General features: G+C 41.7%; 2 protein-coding genes and 1 long non-coding RNA gene across 5 annotated transcripts in view; 1 reads left to right on the forward strand and 2 right to left on the reverse strand.

Moving 5' to 3' along the window:
* CLDND1 (claudin domain containing 1) overlaps nucleotides 1-3,809 on the reverse strand; it is an 11,912-nt gene extending 8,103 nt beyond the window's left edge. For 2 of the 3 annotated variants that reach the window (XM_085301429.1, XM_085301427.1), the window contains exons 1-2: nucleotides 3,761-3,809; nucleotides 2,882-3,059 (exon numbers count right to left, since the gene is read on the reverse strand). The gene's annotated coding sequence lies outside the window, so the exon portion shown is untranslated. Of the gene's footprint in view, nucleotides 1-2,881; nucleotides 3,060-3,285; nucleotides 3,432-3,760 lie in introns of those variants that run through there. The other variant, XM_085301428.1, reaches the window with a different exon arrangement.
* A 796-nt stretch (nucleotides 3,810-4,605) lies between these two features.
* On the reverse strand, nucleotides 4,606-5,430 carry LOC146597799 (uncharacterized). The gene is made up of 3 exons (XR_014895402.1): nucleotides 5,303-5,430; nucleotides 4,782-4,855; nucleotides 4,606-4,634 (listed from the first exon to the last, which is right to left on the reverse strand). It is a non-coding gene; the product is annotated as an uncharacterized LOC146597799 (long non-coding RNA).
* A 5,568-nt stretch (nucleotides 5,431-10,998) lies between these two features.
* GPR15 (G protein-coupled receptor 15) lies at nucleotides 10,999-12,102 on the forward strand. The gene has a single exon (XM_085301480.1). The coding sequence runs from the start codon at nucleotides 10,999-11,001 to the stop codon at nucleotides 12,100-12,102; it is 1,104 nt and encodes a 367-aa protein (XP_085157606.1).
* Nucleotides 12,103-16,388: the final 4,286 nt, after the last annotated feature.

Genomic DNA, 16,388 nt, shown 5'->3' on the forward strand with positions numbered 1-16,388 from the left:
AAGGGCAAGAAGGAGGACCCAGGCAACTATAGGCTGGTCAGCCTCACCTCCATCCTTGGAAAGGTGATGGAACAGCTCATTCTGGATGTCATCTCCAGACACAGGGGGGGAAAGAAGGTGATCAGGAGWAGCCAGCATGGATTCACCAAAGTGAAATCCTGCTTAATCAATCTGATAGCCTTCTATGACGGAATGACTGGCTGGGTAGATGAGGGGAGAGCAGTGGATGTTGTGTACCTTGACTTCAGCAAGGCTTTTGACASTGTCTCCCRTAACATCCTCCTAGAGAAGCTCCGGAAGTGTGGGTWAGACGAGTGGACAGTGAGGTGCATTGAGATCTGGCTGAAAGGCAGAGCTCAGAGAGTTGTCATCAMTGGCGTGGAGTCCAGTTGGAGGCCTGTGGCTAGTGCGCCCCCCAGGGCTCAGTGCTGGGTCCCATCCTGTTCAACTCCTTCATCAATGACCTGGGTGAAGGGACAGAGTGCCTACTCAGCAAGTTTGCTGATGATATCAAGCTGGGTGGAGTGGCTGACACACCAGAGGGTTGTGCTGCCATTCAGAGAGACCTGGACAGGCTGGAGAGCTGGGCGGAGAGGAACCTCCTGAGGTTCAACAAGGGCAAGTGCAGAGTCCTGCACCTAGGGAGGAATAACCCTAGGCACCAGTACAAGCTAGGGACTGTCCTGCTGGAGAGCAGCTCTGCAGAGAAGGACCTGGGCGTGCTGRTGGGCAGTAAGTTGACCATGAGCCAGCAATGTGCCCTTGTGGCCAAGAAAGCCAGTGGTATCCTGGGGTGCATTCAGAAGAGTGTTGCCAGCAGGTGGAGGGAGGTGATCCTGCCCCTCTACGCAGCCCTGGAGTGGCCTYGTCTCGAGTACTGCGTCCAGTTGTGGGCTCCCCAGTACAAGASAGACATGGAGGTACTGGAGAGAGCCCAGCATAGGGCTACAAAGATGAYCAGAGGGCTGRAGCATCTGCCCTATGAGGAACAGCTGCGAGAGCTGGGCCTCTTCAGCCTGGGGAAGAGAAGACTGAGGGGGGATCTTAKCAATGTGTATGAGTACCTGAAGGGAGGGTGTCAAGGGGACGGGGACAAACTCTTTTCAGTAGTGCCATGTGACAGGACAAGAAGCAATGGGTAGAAATTGAAGCACAGGAAGTTCYGCCTGAAYGTGAGGGGGAATTTCTTCACTGTGAGAGTGACGGATCACTGGCACAGGTTGCCCAGAGAGATTACGGAGTCTCCTTCTCTGGAGATCTTCAAGGCCCGCCTGGATGCAACCCTGTCTACCATGCTCTAGGTGACCCTGCTGAATGGGGAGGTTGGACTAGATGATCTCCAGAGGYGCCTTCCAACCTTACTGATTCTATGATTCTATGATATTCAGTTCTCGTAATGCACAGCTTCGGAGATAAGCAGAGAGCAGCTGAGGTAGATACAGCCCCCAAACCCTAGTACATGACTTGTACTGCATTTGWCCGTGGAAGAATACACCATGATTTTCAGCATGGATAAGGGTGTGTCAGGGCAACAGCAGACACCCAATCTCTTGTAATGAAGATCCAGTCAGTGCTTTTACCTAACAGCCCAGCTACTTACAAAAAAGATGAAGAACTCCACAAACATTTTACACAAATTTTAAACTAGAAGCTTTTCCTGCCACAGACACAATAACGGACTTCACTACCCTGCTCACTTATAGTGTTTACCCAATGCATCTTCATTTAGAGCAGATGCACACACACACACACACTTAAACTAGGTGACCTTTGCTAGATTAAAGAGATAATCACGCTTCCAGCCCCAGGCAAAAACTCAACAGGAATAGTAAGCAGAATCAGTGAAAAATAGTTACCAGAGAGAGACCACGAAGAAAGACACTGCAGGTTTAGAAGATTATGTCACACTTTGTRGAAGGTTTCATGGTATTAGTTATGCACAAAAGTAAGTAGGACGTTCTCTAAAGTAAGATTAATTACAAAAATAACATAACTACTATGGAAAATGAAARACAAATATTGATACTAAATAAAAATACCTTCTGCTTTTATAGCCTGTCAATAAGAACATAATCGTTCTACAAAAGGTACGTTCATACAACATTACCAGCACACTTGGTTCTAACCATATGAGTTGTTTCAGGTAAGTTACAGCTGAAACTAAGATGTACACTGAACATAACAATGCAAGACAATAGTATACAGTTATTCAAGCAGACGTGCTTCACAGAATATTGTAAGTATACTTATTTTCGAAAGAAATGAGACATGTTGAGTTTCACTGATTATAAACTTCAAAACAAACAAACAAACAAAGCCATGCATGTGGAGAAGATGAAGGAGCTGCTGCTCAGAACAAAAAATTGCAAAATGACAATTTATAAAAGAGGAGACAAAGGCCAAAGTAGCAGCAATATTCAAAGAAGAGATGCATGTATTTCACAGAAAGGGAAAAAAGGGTAAGGCAACAGAGCTGAAAAATAACAAACACAGTTAGATCATCGCAAAAGCAAGCATTCTAGCAAACACATAATAATTACTGGAAAACAGGTAAAAAAAATAGACATTCAGAAAGCATTTTAAGAAGTTACTGTACTTTTACTGTATAAAGGTAAAACATAAAAACATGCACACTCTATTCTGCTACAATGGCAACTCCGCTCAGCCAACAGTAGGCCATCACATGCAAACCCCATGTAATGAGGGCTGACGTTCTCAGAAACATGCTTGCAAATCTGAGCACTCTCTGGAAAAGCAGAGAGTGCAAGAGGTGTGCAAGAAGAGGTAAACAACATGGAGAGAACACTACCAAACAAGATCCTATTTTTAATACTCTCAGATAATGGAGCACTAGTGGAGAACACTATCAAACATTTCTTACCTTCAAAGGGGAAGAAGCTGTTTGTCAGCACATACGGCTCAAATGATTCCAGGTAGCTTCAGGGATAGACTGTTATTTTTGCTCTGTAGTAAGTCAAGAGCATGAAGTGAAAGCTTCCTCTCTGCCCTAACTGTTCCATCCATTCACTTTCCTCTTCAACAGCATCATAAAAAGTAATCTAGAAACAGAAACAAACCAAATAGAGACCACCATTCTACTTTTAAATTAAAGAGATCTCCCAATGCTATTTATTAAAAAATAAAWTTAAAAACTGACGACAAGAGCCCTCAGGACAACGCCAACACCAATTCCGCAGTGCTGGCACCACTACCACCAATTCAAAACACGCGAAGAAGCTACTGTTGCCAGYAGACTGGGCAAGGAGCCGCATGGATGGATCTGACCTGGTGCAAACGCCGAGTCCCACGGCAGGTTAGCTGCTCGGCTCTAGCTTTGCCGTTTGCCCCGGGCCAGCAGCACGCGTACGAGCCACAGCAGGCTAAGCGGCGCTGACACGCCCGAGACGCAGCGTTAGCGCTGAGCGAGACGCCGGAAGGGCCGGTGGGGCCAAACCCCACGCAGCGGTGGTTCCGCAGGCGGCCGGGGACACAGGGCAGAGCCTGGTGACGGGCAGCGACCGCCCTGCCGCCCTACGCCCCCCTCCCCCCCCCCCGCGCGACGTGGCTGCCGGGGCCCCCGCGGGACACGCGTGAGGAGATGCGCCCCGGCCCCCGGCGGGAAGGCCGAGGCGGGGGGGGGGGGCGCCGACAGCCACCAAACCCGAGTACGGTATCGCCACGACGGCCCGGCCCGGCGGCCCCGCCCCTCCCTCCCTCAGCCACGCGCCCCCAACGGTCACCGGCGCCGCGCGACACGCACCGACCATCGCCGCCCGCACCCCCGCTGCGGCCCGGCCCGGCCCGGCCCCCTTCCGCCCCACCCCCCGCCGCAGAGCCCGGCGCCAGAGCAACCGCCCGCCGCGCGGCACCCTGGGGGCTGTAGTTCTTCCCCGCTTCCGCCACAATGCGCGCATGGCCGGCGGCGCGGCGCTCGCTGGGAGTTGTAGTTCACCCCCCTCCGAGCGACGCGGCCGCGACGCCTGCTGGGAGTTGTAGTCTCACGGCGCCTGGGAACCCCCAGCCGGTACGTGCCAAGCGGCCCATGAAACTGCTCACTGGGATCCCCAGCGCCCGCTGCGAACGCCCCGACCTCGCTGCATCCCTGCAGCCGCGGACCCGCGCACAGCAACGCCCCTGTTGGACGGGTGCCTCTTTCTCAGCACCCCTTTCCGGCCCCAAAGCAGGGCCCTGCCACCCCACTGTGCGCCRCAGCCCTGCCACTCGCCCACAGCTCCGGGCCCGCCGCCCACCGTCGCCCGGCCCTGCATGCACCCGCGCTGCCGCAGGCGGCCCGCAGCTCTGCCTCGAGCCACCGAGGCAGCGCCCCGCAYGTGCCTGGGAACCTGGCAACTTCATGCTGAGTAGCGCCAAAGCTGTAGAGCTGCAAGATCTAGGTACTGGTGGACTCTGGCACTTAGAAATTGGGAGTCTTGATCCCAACATCCTGAAACCGGTTTAAAWGCCACAAGATTTTAAACAAGTGTACACAACTCTGAACTCTATAAACAGTTGCCTTCTTGTTTCTGCAATTTCAATCGTTTGGTTTCCCTTTGCAGCCCCGAAGGCTCACAATTTCCTTCATTTTTGTTTGACTGCTTGTAAAAACGGTGATGTGATATCCTCAATGAGTGACTCTGGAAAACACCAAATAAAAAAAGATCTTCTATAAAATTGCAAAAATTGGTAACGCTGAACCCTGTGCCCRAAACTGGTCATCCCCCCTTTCCCTGCTACACATACCCATAAAAAGTAACGACTTCTAAAAGCAGTTTACAACCCACCTGCTCAGAGACCACCACACCCAACTTCTGGGGAGTCATCCCATCCAACTCCTCTTCCAAAGCAGCTAGGAAGCCTTTTTTCCAATGAGATAACAAGTTGGAATGGTAAAGGTGACAGCAGTGATAGACTTCTACAATGTCTCTGACTTAGTGCAACAGGCTATTTTTAATTAAAAACCCCTCCCACTATGCCACACCTTATGAAAGCTGGCTCACTAAAATCTCAACTTGTAACAGTAAGCAAGTAAATATTCTCACTAGGATTTAYGTTGGACTCTTAAAATCTTAAACATTAAAATATTAAACATTTTTATTGATGGCCTGGAAGAAAGCATAACACCATCACTGATAAAACTCCACRGATGACACAGGGCCTGAGGGAAAAGTAAATAATTAAATGGACAGAGCACTGGTACAGGGTGACCTGATCATTTGGAAGGTGGGGGCAAATAAACATGCATTTCAATACGGTCATTTGCGAGGTCATTCATTTAGGAGCGATGTGTGGAGGCTATACTTACAYGATGGAGGACTTTATCCTGGGAAGCATGAAATGCAAAGAACAAATGAATCATGGTGGATAACCAGCTGCCAACATGGTGCTGCGAGCAAAAAGGGCTCCTGGAAGCTCAGCTGTATACACAGAGAAATGAAGAAGGAAGGAAGTTATATTACTGATTGAATTGCCATTTGTTGCTGAACTATGGTGTCTAGTTTTGACAYGTTGATAAAATGGAGAGAAGTCTGAAAAGGGACATGAAAATCACTGAACAATTAGAAAATGATTTTCAATGAAATATCACAGAAGGTCAGTCTATTTAATTTACTGAAGAGAGAGCTAAGGAATTAAAGGACTGTATCACGTAAGTAATGACAAAAGGGAACAAAGACTCAATAATGGTTTCTTCAGTGTATATACCTAGCAAAACTACTCAGTATTGAAGTTAGAAAACACTAAAAGGGGGAAAAAAACCCAAGAATTATATTTTAAACTATGGGAACAATGAGAACTGGAATCATTATATATAAATAATAGTAAATTATCTACCACTGGCAAGTCTATAAAGCCTTTCGCTAAAAGTTCTCATCTTAGGGAAGTGAGAATCAATTTTGGAAAATTTTACAACCATTGCTACTTAGATTACTTAATGAGACTATAGCGGCTTCTTATTCATCATCTGCCCTGATCGATATGATGTTTATAGATGCTCAAAAATAGCCACAGGGGAAGACAGATGCGTTTGCATTTTATTTATTTAATTTTAAATACYCTCAGCAGGTATCACCTAGGATTTTTCTCTTTCTGTAAAAAAATCCCCCTATATAATAAAGGTAACTCAATTAAAATGTTATAAACAAACGTCTGAACAGAGTACAATCATTTAGAAACTACTACACTTTCTTTTTCATTTTCTCTTCTATTCTTACCTTGTCTCAATTTGCTTCAATTTGTTTGCAAGAACATCTGGCTGATCAGTTTAGCTTCACAAGAGGATTATTTCAGGTTTCCAAAGTAAAAGTTTGCTTTAGAAACTGTGGTATTTTGCACATTAAAGCACAAAGTAAATAATGCTGACGCCTATAGCTTAAAATTATTCCTGCTCTTTGCAGAACTGAAGTTTATTAGATAGCAGACCTGGATCATGTATAAGTTCAGCTAATATTGCTAATAGAAGTTCTCAGGCACTGACAAARAGTTTAGCAACAGTTTTGCAAACAAATAAAATATTTTTAAAAGAAAATCTTTTTATAAAATTTKTGTTGCTTTAGCTCAGACACTCTAAGGAAATAGGTAAATCAAAGGTTGTAGGATGAGGCATTATCAAAYGAAGCTGATAGAGAGGGAGAAATGAAGAAGCCTTCCTCATGTATCCCATTCACTTCTTGAATTACTGCTTCTGACCTCAAAAGGTATTCGGAAGTCTGCCCATTGCTTCCAATGATAAAAGCTAATTTACTACAATATCTCTCCCCGCAAACAGTCTCTCTGTAATAATAAAAAAGAGTAGTTTTAGTTTTTGGATTTTAGGCATAATCTACAACCATTTCATAGTCAGAATGTAGCAGAAATCCGTTGGATTCTCTTCAACTCCTTCATATAGTCTGCCTGGTTTTATTTCTGCCTTCTGTATTTTTATACTTGTGACACAGAACACACTAGACAAATGACATCCTACCCAACAGTTGTAATTTTTATGGAGAGGAGGCCTTCCGGAAGTCCAAATCTGTGACAACTAGCACGATGACTAGCACAGATTCACATTAATGACATCCATTCGTCTTGCAGCTATGAAACTATTCCAACTTATTATCATGCACTATCTCAGTGCCCWAAATCTTACTTGAATTGGTTACACTCTTCCCTCCTTACTCCAGGATGAAACTTCTGTTGGTTAGCATTCATCTGGTTGCCTCTGAGCTTGCTTTCACCAAGGCTGTAACACAGYGGGGCAGAGTTTCAGACAATTTGATTTCTCTTTATTAGATCTGCAAAGCTCTATTCCTTACAGAAAGTTTTTGAAGTACAATCATTTAGAAACTACTACGCTTTCTTTTACAGTCCAAATTAATCTCTGTTCCTTCTCATCATTTATCATCATCAATAACTCACTGATATATACTTMATTTTATATAACTGCCTGCACTTACATAAAAGCACATGTACACATTGGAATAAAACCACATTTAACCGAACAGTAAAAAGGAGAATATCAAAAAATTAGAATAAAAAAGCTAACTTGCTACCAGAATTGTTCAGCTGCAGAAATGTGTGTGTGCAGGTAGGGGGAAGGGAGGGAAGGGAGGAGGGAGGACTTAAATTAAACCAACAACCCTACATACTTCCTGAACAGATCTCTTTTACTGATTTTGTCATAAAATTAGAAGGCTACCATAATAGATGTATCACACACAAGCTTTACAGAACTGGGAGCAATGATATGAAATGTTTTCCCTTGCTCCTATCTGAAAGGCAGCTGAGGCTTTTGCAAAGTATGATTATATTTTAGTTCATATCTGYCATACCTAACAGTTGCCTTGGGTACAACTCCTCAGTATTTCCTCTAAGGAAGCCTTAAGGAATGGTATAAATATTGAAGTAGCACACTTCAGAAGTGTASTTCTGAAAGCAGGACCATCTGAGAAACATGCACTTCTGAAGCAGAACTAGCTGAATGCACAGCATGATATGTATTATGAGTTTGTGGTTATGAAAAGCTTTAGGGTCACAGTTAGGTTCAAAACTATTCAGCACCCACTGGCTGTTCCTATTTCCAGATCGCCTCAGCAAAGCTAGGTAAGTAGATAAGATGGGTATCCTAAATAGAAAAAAATACACTGAAGCCAAGCCAGAGGCTTTCTTTAGCGGAGAATATTGTCCAGGGAAAGGGTCTACAGCTGTCTAGCAAGGGCTGGGAGAAGGAAGAAAGTGCTATAGGAATCCAGGAGGCAGATGAAGAGAGGATGGAGGGTGTCCTCCTGRTGACAAAACATCTCACAACATTTCTTGGATCTTAGCACATCATGTTCTGAGCCTTCTGGAGTATCTGTGCAGAAGTGTCATGAGGGGAATTTCTGTGTGCTGAGTATTTTTGAGAATCTGGCTCTCGTCCAGGGAACTGAACTCTGGAAGAATCGGACCCTACATGAAGATAAGCCTTAAGTGAATCAAAACCATACAAAAAAAAAACCCAAGGCATTCACATTACCAGCAACAATTGCAAACCACTTCACTATTTGTGACAAGGCTTCATAACAGCTTTGCAAATCTGTGTCGTAACTTGTCCAGATGAGGAAGTGCCATATCTATAATATGTAATAAAACTCACAGTAACATTCACAACTCTATCATCTAGAGCACTCAGGAAATACAGAGCATACTGAGAACAAACACATGTGATACCTCCTGGAAAAGGTTGTCTATCCAATTTTTTATTTTGGTAACCAAGGATATTAAACTGTAGTGAGTTACAAAGTGAGTTATATAGCGAGAATAAAGTGAGAAACTGCAAACATAATTAGGTGGGTTTGTGCTTATGTTTATTGCTCCATCAAGCTTTTTTAAACATTATTCATATGTAAAATCATTTTTTTTGTTGATACTGTGATGGAGAGAGGGACAAAACGAATTTTGAGAAGGATTATCTACTGACTGAGATGGAAGTAGAACAGTTTATTCCTGATTTATAAAATTTATTACTGCATATAAGATGTTAACGACTAAGAGCAGAATAGCATATATGCCCATGTTTGCATGAGAGCTCAAACTTTTAGACTGCAGATTGTAGGGTTCAGCTTATGTTCTAATCTAGTACTGATGGAAAGGAAACGTCCCCACAATACAGTTTTCAGCTAGGAAGAAAACCTGAAACACATTCCCTGAAATAGAAATAAGCAAAAATGACACTAAACTCACTTAGCAGTTAATGCATTAAAAAACATTTATTTAAACTATTAAGATAGTTGGACACTTTTTACAACATTTAGTTGAAAAATAGATGTAACCATAATCTTCAGTTGTTCAGCAAAGATAGCTAGACGATGATTTCTAGTCTGTGCTTCCTTATAGTTTCATACATACATCTGTGGAATACAGATGGGTAAATCTAAAGCAGTATGCTTTTATACACCTCGATTTTTTCAAGAGATTTTTGGTGGTTGGATAACACAGAGATAAYTATAGCCTTAAAAGTTTCATGAAAAACAGTCAGCTAGAGACTACTAATGCCCTACAGAAAGGAAGGCCATAATACGAAACTTGTTCCTTATTAGATGTAGGCAAATCTACGCCAGTGAGAGCACCCTTCTAAAAGTCCCTTGATCCAGCAGCCACTAGTTTCCTAGTAGCTGCTGTTCTTTCAGGTGTCCAAAAGTCTACCAAGCACCTACCACACAGGAGCAGATAACCTAGATATAAGCAGAGTGACTCCACAGTGCAACTGATGGGATTAATTTGCTGTGCATGCAATCTGGAGTTGCTCTTTGCCTGTAGAGACATGCATGGATGTGATCTATCTGTTTGAAGCTAGGGAATGCATCARTAACCAATTTGCTTAAAGCTTTGAGAATCCTGAAGACACATCTGATCTGTAAACATGCAGATGGGGAGGGAGGGGTAGGAAAAGATTAATTTATCTGCAGAGAGGAAGGATGATGAAGACCGGTAGTAGAAGTCGTTTCAAATTAGCATGCACTGACAAAGCTGCAATAAATCCAGCAGTTTAAAAAACAGATTTTTCATTTGATTTATGCAATGTTGAAAGGGCTATCTGTAGGCTAAGTCACAGCTAGAACAGTGGGAGATACTGCTAAGAGGAGTTCAAAGCTCTTAAGGTATGTGAGAATTGTACATAATATGGACTTAGAGTCATGTGGGCTGTGTGGCCAAAAAGAGAAGGAACAAACCAAAACCCTGGAGACCAAGAATGTGGCAGATTAGGAAGATGATTAGGTGAGGAAGTTAGGTTTCAAACTGCAGAAGAAAACATGGCAYGCTGGTAAGCTGTCCTCTAAATTTCAAATACTTTAGTAAAGTTCAGTGTGAGGAACTCTGCCCTGGAGAGCAGGAGGGGGTACTGGCAGAGCTGTGGGGAGCCTGAGATTGATAGAGAAGAATTGAGGGTAGAATGGAGAAGGTAGTTTTAAATGTTTCCCTAAATATGTTCATATGAGAGAATTACGCTCAACAGAAAACAGCATCATAAATGAATAAAGAAAGCATGAGTATAAACCTCTGAGCCTCAGAAAAGTTGAACTTGCCTCTTATAGCAACTTACACAAAAATTTTGAGCCATGATAGGGAACATAACACCTGAATTCACCGGTCTCTGACTTCTGAGCTCATACAATCTCAAACCTTTGCACTAGCAATATCCTGTCCCAAAAAAGATTAGAATCTTGAAAACTACCTTCCCTCCCCCAAAATTAACCCCAAACCTTAATCTGATTATCTTACATGGTCAAATGTAAAATGAAGACAAAAATCAGTAGAACTAGCTCTGATTTTAAAAAAGACCAACTGCTTATTCTGAAGACAGGGTTTTGACTAATCAGAGACTGCTGTTGCTTGTCTGCTTCCTATGCGATTGGCTACGAGTATATACGTTATCCCTCAAAACCACTTTTCTCCTCCTTCCCCTGCCTTGCTTGCTAACATGTTTTTAAAGACAACCTTGAGGGGAAGGGTGGAGGGGAGCTCAGAGCCTTCACCAGAGCAGGGATGAGGACAGCTTGGCCAGAAATGGAACTCACTCAGCTTTTGCCTGTGACTGCAGTCACTTTCAGCTATGACTACTATGAGGACAACTGCCAGTATCACCATCTGCAATATATGTCTACTTTCCTCCCTGTTCTGTATACTGCTGTGTTCCTGGTGGGCATCACTGGCAACTCCATCTTAATAGCAGCCTTGGTCTTCAAGCGACGAATCCAGAGATTGATTGACGTCTTTATCATCAACCTTGCTGCCTCTGACTTCATCTTCCTCATCACACTGCCGTTYTGGGTGGACAAAGAGGCATCAGACGGGAGCTGGAGGGTAGGCTCTTTCCTCTGTAAAGCTAGCTCCTATGTCATCTCAGTCAACATGTACTGCAGCATCCTCCTCCTCACTTGTATGAGTGCAGACCGGTATCTTGCTATTATGTACCCCTCTACAGCTAGAAGGGTCAGAACAAGATCCTATGCCAGCGGGCTCTGCATCTGTGTCTGGTTATTATCGTGCTGCTTGGGGATGCCAACCTTATTGTCCAGAGAACTAAAGGAGCACTATGGAAAGACATACTGCACAGACAAAGCCATCACAGAGGCAAAGCAGACTGCATCGCTGATGATTTTAATCCTGGCCTTCTTCTTCCCACTGCTGAGTATCTTAACCTTTTACTGCTCCATCACCAGGAAGCTATGTGTGCATTATCAAAAGTCTGGGAAACATGATAAGAAACTGAGGAAGTCCATCAAGATCGTCTTCATTGTAGTGGCTGCATTTGTTATCTCCTGGGTCCCATTCAATCTTTTCAAGCTTACGGCCATCCTTTTGGGCCTCCTGAAGCCGCCTGACTGTTTTCCTGACCTGTTTGCCCAGATGGGCATGAAGGTGAGCAGCCCTTTTGCCTTTGCCAACAGCTGTGCCAATCCTTTCATTTACTACTACTTTGATAACTACATCCGCAGAGCCATGCTTAGGTGCTTGTGTCCATGGGTGAAAATTAGCAGCAGCAGCAACAATTCTGATACTTTGGACACTCGCCTGAGCCATTCCTTATCCAATTTTGTTGTGGGGGAGTATGCCACTAGGAAGAGGAAGCGCTCTGTGTCCCTCTGACTGGGAGCCGAGGCTGTGGAGGAAGGAATTTCTCGCTCAAGAGATGGCAGGAAAAGAATAAAGCAAGCAAAGGGAAAAAAGAAATGAGCGACAGAAGGGCAAGTGTAATACAGCCAGTGCTTCAGGTCAGAGGAATATTGCTTCACTTTAAATACAGATATCTCATACGGAATAGTAAACCTTAACCACAGAACTATGGTTCACAAAGATCACTGTGTCACTGCAGAGTGTAAATCTGAAACCTTCATACTGAGAAATATCCACAAATGCTTACACTTGAAATCCAGTAAAATTGACTACAACCTAAAGAAAAACTCATCTGATTTACAGTCAAAGCCTTTCTAAGGCAAGCTTTGATCTGAAATGCATAGGTTTTTATTAAGCCCACAGCAAGAAAAACACAAGAAATGTTTTTTCTCTTTAGTTAACCACAAAAATAACATAATGCCCTCAAAAGAACCTAATCATTTATGTTTATTGGCATTTTTGGGGAGATTTTCTGAATTTAAAAATTCAACATTTTAATGAGTTTGTGGGTTACCAGTTTTCATAATTTGTCTTGTGCATTTTTCTTGAAATTTCAACTACTTGATTATGGGATTAAATCTCAATTTTAATTATAACAACTAAAATACATTTTTAGTCCTTGTGATTTCAGAAAATAACCTGAAGGCAGAGAAACGAGAAGACAAGCAAAAGAAACCCTGCATTTAACCCTTTTCTAAAAAACAAAACAAAACACAAAACACCCATTCATGCTTTTAAAGACGGGGTTTTTTTTGAGATCTGGCACAATTTCTGACTGCTTGGGTTGATGGTGTGACACTGTGTGCCATTCAAGTCCAGGTCTGCTTTATTTAGCTGCAATGGGTTGATATAAAGATGCATATAGTAGGGCTACTTTCTCCAGCTGGAGTCAGAAATTGAGTGCAAATGTTTTTGAAAAAGCAAAATCAGCATGAGTTTCACAAACAATTTAAAATGATTCTCTGAATACACATGCTGAGAAATCTTGGGTACAGGAATGCTCACAGAAAGGAATTCAAGAAGACCACCATATTAGATCACTTATGGTGTTGAATAAGTTGTCAAAAGATTTGTGGAATTTACAAAGCACCCTCTCTAATTTTCCATGGTGGCTTATTCCTATCCAGCAGTCTTTGGGACATGCAGGTCTTGTTTTTCTTCTGCTGTGGAGAAGATACTGCTTGCCTAACTGGTGTCATGTCTGACACCGAATAGAATGAAGAAACAAAGTCCAACATTTTAAACAGTTCAGCTTGTAGATTCACAAATTGAACACATATGGAACAAGGAGTTAAGAAGCTCAACTGAAAACTATTATTGGACTTCTATAAAGCTGACTATATGCATTTTTTAAATCCTTCATATCCTCTAAATCCCGGTGACAGAAATGTTTGATTAAAACAAAGAAACCAAGGCACAGTGTTTTAAAGTAAGAATTAAACTTCCAACAGCACTGACATCTTTGTTGTGTTGCAACATGTTCCATATTATGTTGTCTCTCCTGTTAAATGCATGTATATGCTTAATATATTACTGTTTGTCATAAATAAAATAAATCAATATTAAAACATCCAAGATGTGTAATGTGAATGAGTTAGAAGACTGTTGGAAACTCTCCTGTTTCCTGATATTTAAAAAGATTTCTCTCTCTCTTCTTTCTTGCGCTTAGCCTTTGTAGATTTTGAACTAGCTATCACAAAACCCACAATCATGTTGACTTTAGCAGCAGGAGTCACGTTATCACTAAGTGATAGAATAACATACTGCAATTCAAGATTTGTTTCCATATAAGTAAAAGATCTTTGATGATACTTATAACACTGTAAGATAAAGCAAAGTCAATTCTGCTGATGAAAACAAGAGTCAGCAAATAAACATCTTAGGGTTTCTTTAACGAAAAAAAAAGCTGGTAAGAACTTCCATGCAATCTCTTACATAGCAAATCTAGTCATTTTACTGTGCAACCATGTTTAAAGTGAAAAACATTTCCCTCCGAAGAGGGCCAGGCAGCCACAAGAGAGGAGAAATACTTTCATATTTCATTAAAGCAAAGGGTTGCTTTCTAAGCAATTAAATATATTGAGATTATTCCTAGAAGCAATAACACACTTTACATATCAATGGAAAGTAAGTAACTTTTATTCTAATTAGAGTGGTCTAACTAAAAGATTGACTACTTCCTACCTGAGGAGATGACACAATGAGTTTCAAGGTGAACAGTCACACATCTAGACCTGCTCTAAGGTTTCAAAGAGAAGACAGCTATATCAGCTARCATATTTCACCAAAAACAGAGGCACACATGGGGAAAGCCCGAATCCTGGTCAAAGTGAGAAAAACAAACAAATAAAGAAAAAAAGACAAACTGAATGCTGGAAGAGATCTATCTCTGATGTAACTGCAGCATCAGTATGTTCACTACAGCTTTTCTTTTCTTTTGCTCTTCTATATTTTATAGACATCTGTAATAGTGTTGATTATTTTGGATGTTATGAATAAATGCTGGTATTTGCATTTTTTCCTGGAACCTTGCAGTAGTGGTGTTTAGTTTAGGTAGAGAAATCAAGACATATCTCATCAAAGGGCACTGCAAACCTATACACRAAAGCAAGGAATCTCTTAAGCAGCACCCCAGCCCATGCTCTGCTGTACCCAAAGTCTAACAGTGGGTCCTCATTTGAGCTTCTATCAGCCAGGGGGAGAGCTGGCACTACAGGTGTTAGCGGAGGCAAAAGTGTTTTTCAGCAATTGTGGGTGACACTAAAGGCTCTCTGGCAWGCAGTGAGATACTGGTATATACGCATGGGTCACAAAAAGAGTGGCATAGAGATATTATTTAACTTCTTCTTGCATTCATATTTTCTTCCCTCCTACCCGTTCTAAATAATTTTATTTTTTTCCCCTCTACACAAGAGATTTTTTTCCCTGCACCTAACTGCCAAATTCCCTTTTCAGGTTCACAGATGCAGAAAGAACATTTCTAACTGCATTTTCAGACCTTCCAATGTTTGAAAATTGCAAGTGCATCAGTTCCAATTTTGATATATACCGTTACTATTTGATAGTTACCATCAAAAACTCCAGGAGTATAGTCTCTCAATAATCTTAATAATCTCCTACTATCCCTCAATCTTAATAATCTCCTACTATCCCTCCACTTTTACCAGTACATAACAAGTAACTCTTTTTAATTAAAATGCAATTTGGTATGCAAGTCTTAGACTTGCATAACAAATAGCCTATGATTTATACTCGCTCTAAAAAGTGTTTTGTTAGCAAGTCAAACTCAGCCATTATTTCCCTCTGCCTCAATCCCCACACAAAGCATGGCAATCTCTTTGGTATAAAATCAGTCTAAAATAATTTCAATTATTTTAAGTTAGGGTGGTTGGTTGGTTTTTTTTTTTTTTTTTTCAATACTCCAGAACATCAGAGTAAATTGGAAYATCCTCAACAACCTAGAAAATCTACCAAGATCTCCACACGCTACCTGAAGCTTCAGCACTGGCCTTGGGAAAAAAAAAAAGTATCGCAAGGCTTGAAGAGTATCACATGGAAGTGTCACAGCAAAAATTTCACTTGAGGGGAAAAAATACAAAAGCTGTAACTAATTAAGTGAAACTAAACTCTTTAGATTCTTTTAGGCTTTCATCCAGAAGACTATACCTTCTGAAGATGCTTAGTTTACTCTTGTAAACTGGAAATCTTTTTGACATTTTCATGACTTAATGTAAATATTGTTTTCAAATATTATTTCCAAACAAAAGGCAAGCTGTACTTGAAACAACTTATTTCTGAAATTTGACTATTCCTTGTTAGTATTCGTTATTCAATACAATTCAGCCTAGAAAATATCAAAATCATCATGATTTCAAATATTTAACCTAGTAAACTGAGTAAAGTAACAGGATGACTATTTTATCTGTGTTAAAAGAGCTTAACGACTTTAGACTATTTTGCTACRTGAAATAGAAATCGTGCAATTCTTATACCTGCCACAAATCTTGGTAAATAATTTGGATTATTTCTTTTTATCATTTTAAAATAAAACATTTGTGATTCCAGTTGAGAAATAAGATTTTTTAAAATCTAATTCTCCTTTTCATTGTCATGAAAATGCAACAAAGCAATACTAGAAAAACCGTCAGACGACAGATCTGGGTGGGAGCATTTATCTGCCCTTCCCACAAAGCTTTTCATGATTTCAGAGATGCTTTTGGTCTGCCTTAGAACAAAATCAGGGCTTTTTGAGGTTTTTC

Source organism: Rhea americana, unplaced genomic scaffold (genome assembly GCF_003343005.1).
Source record: "Rhea americana isolate MKP2758 unplaced genomic scaffold, rheAme1 scaffold_177, whole genome shotgun sequence".
NCBI classification, from domain to species: Eukaryota; Metazoa; Chordata; class Aves; order Rheiformes; family Rheidae; genus Rhea; species Rhea americana.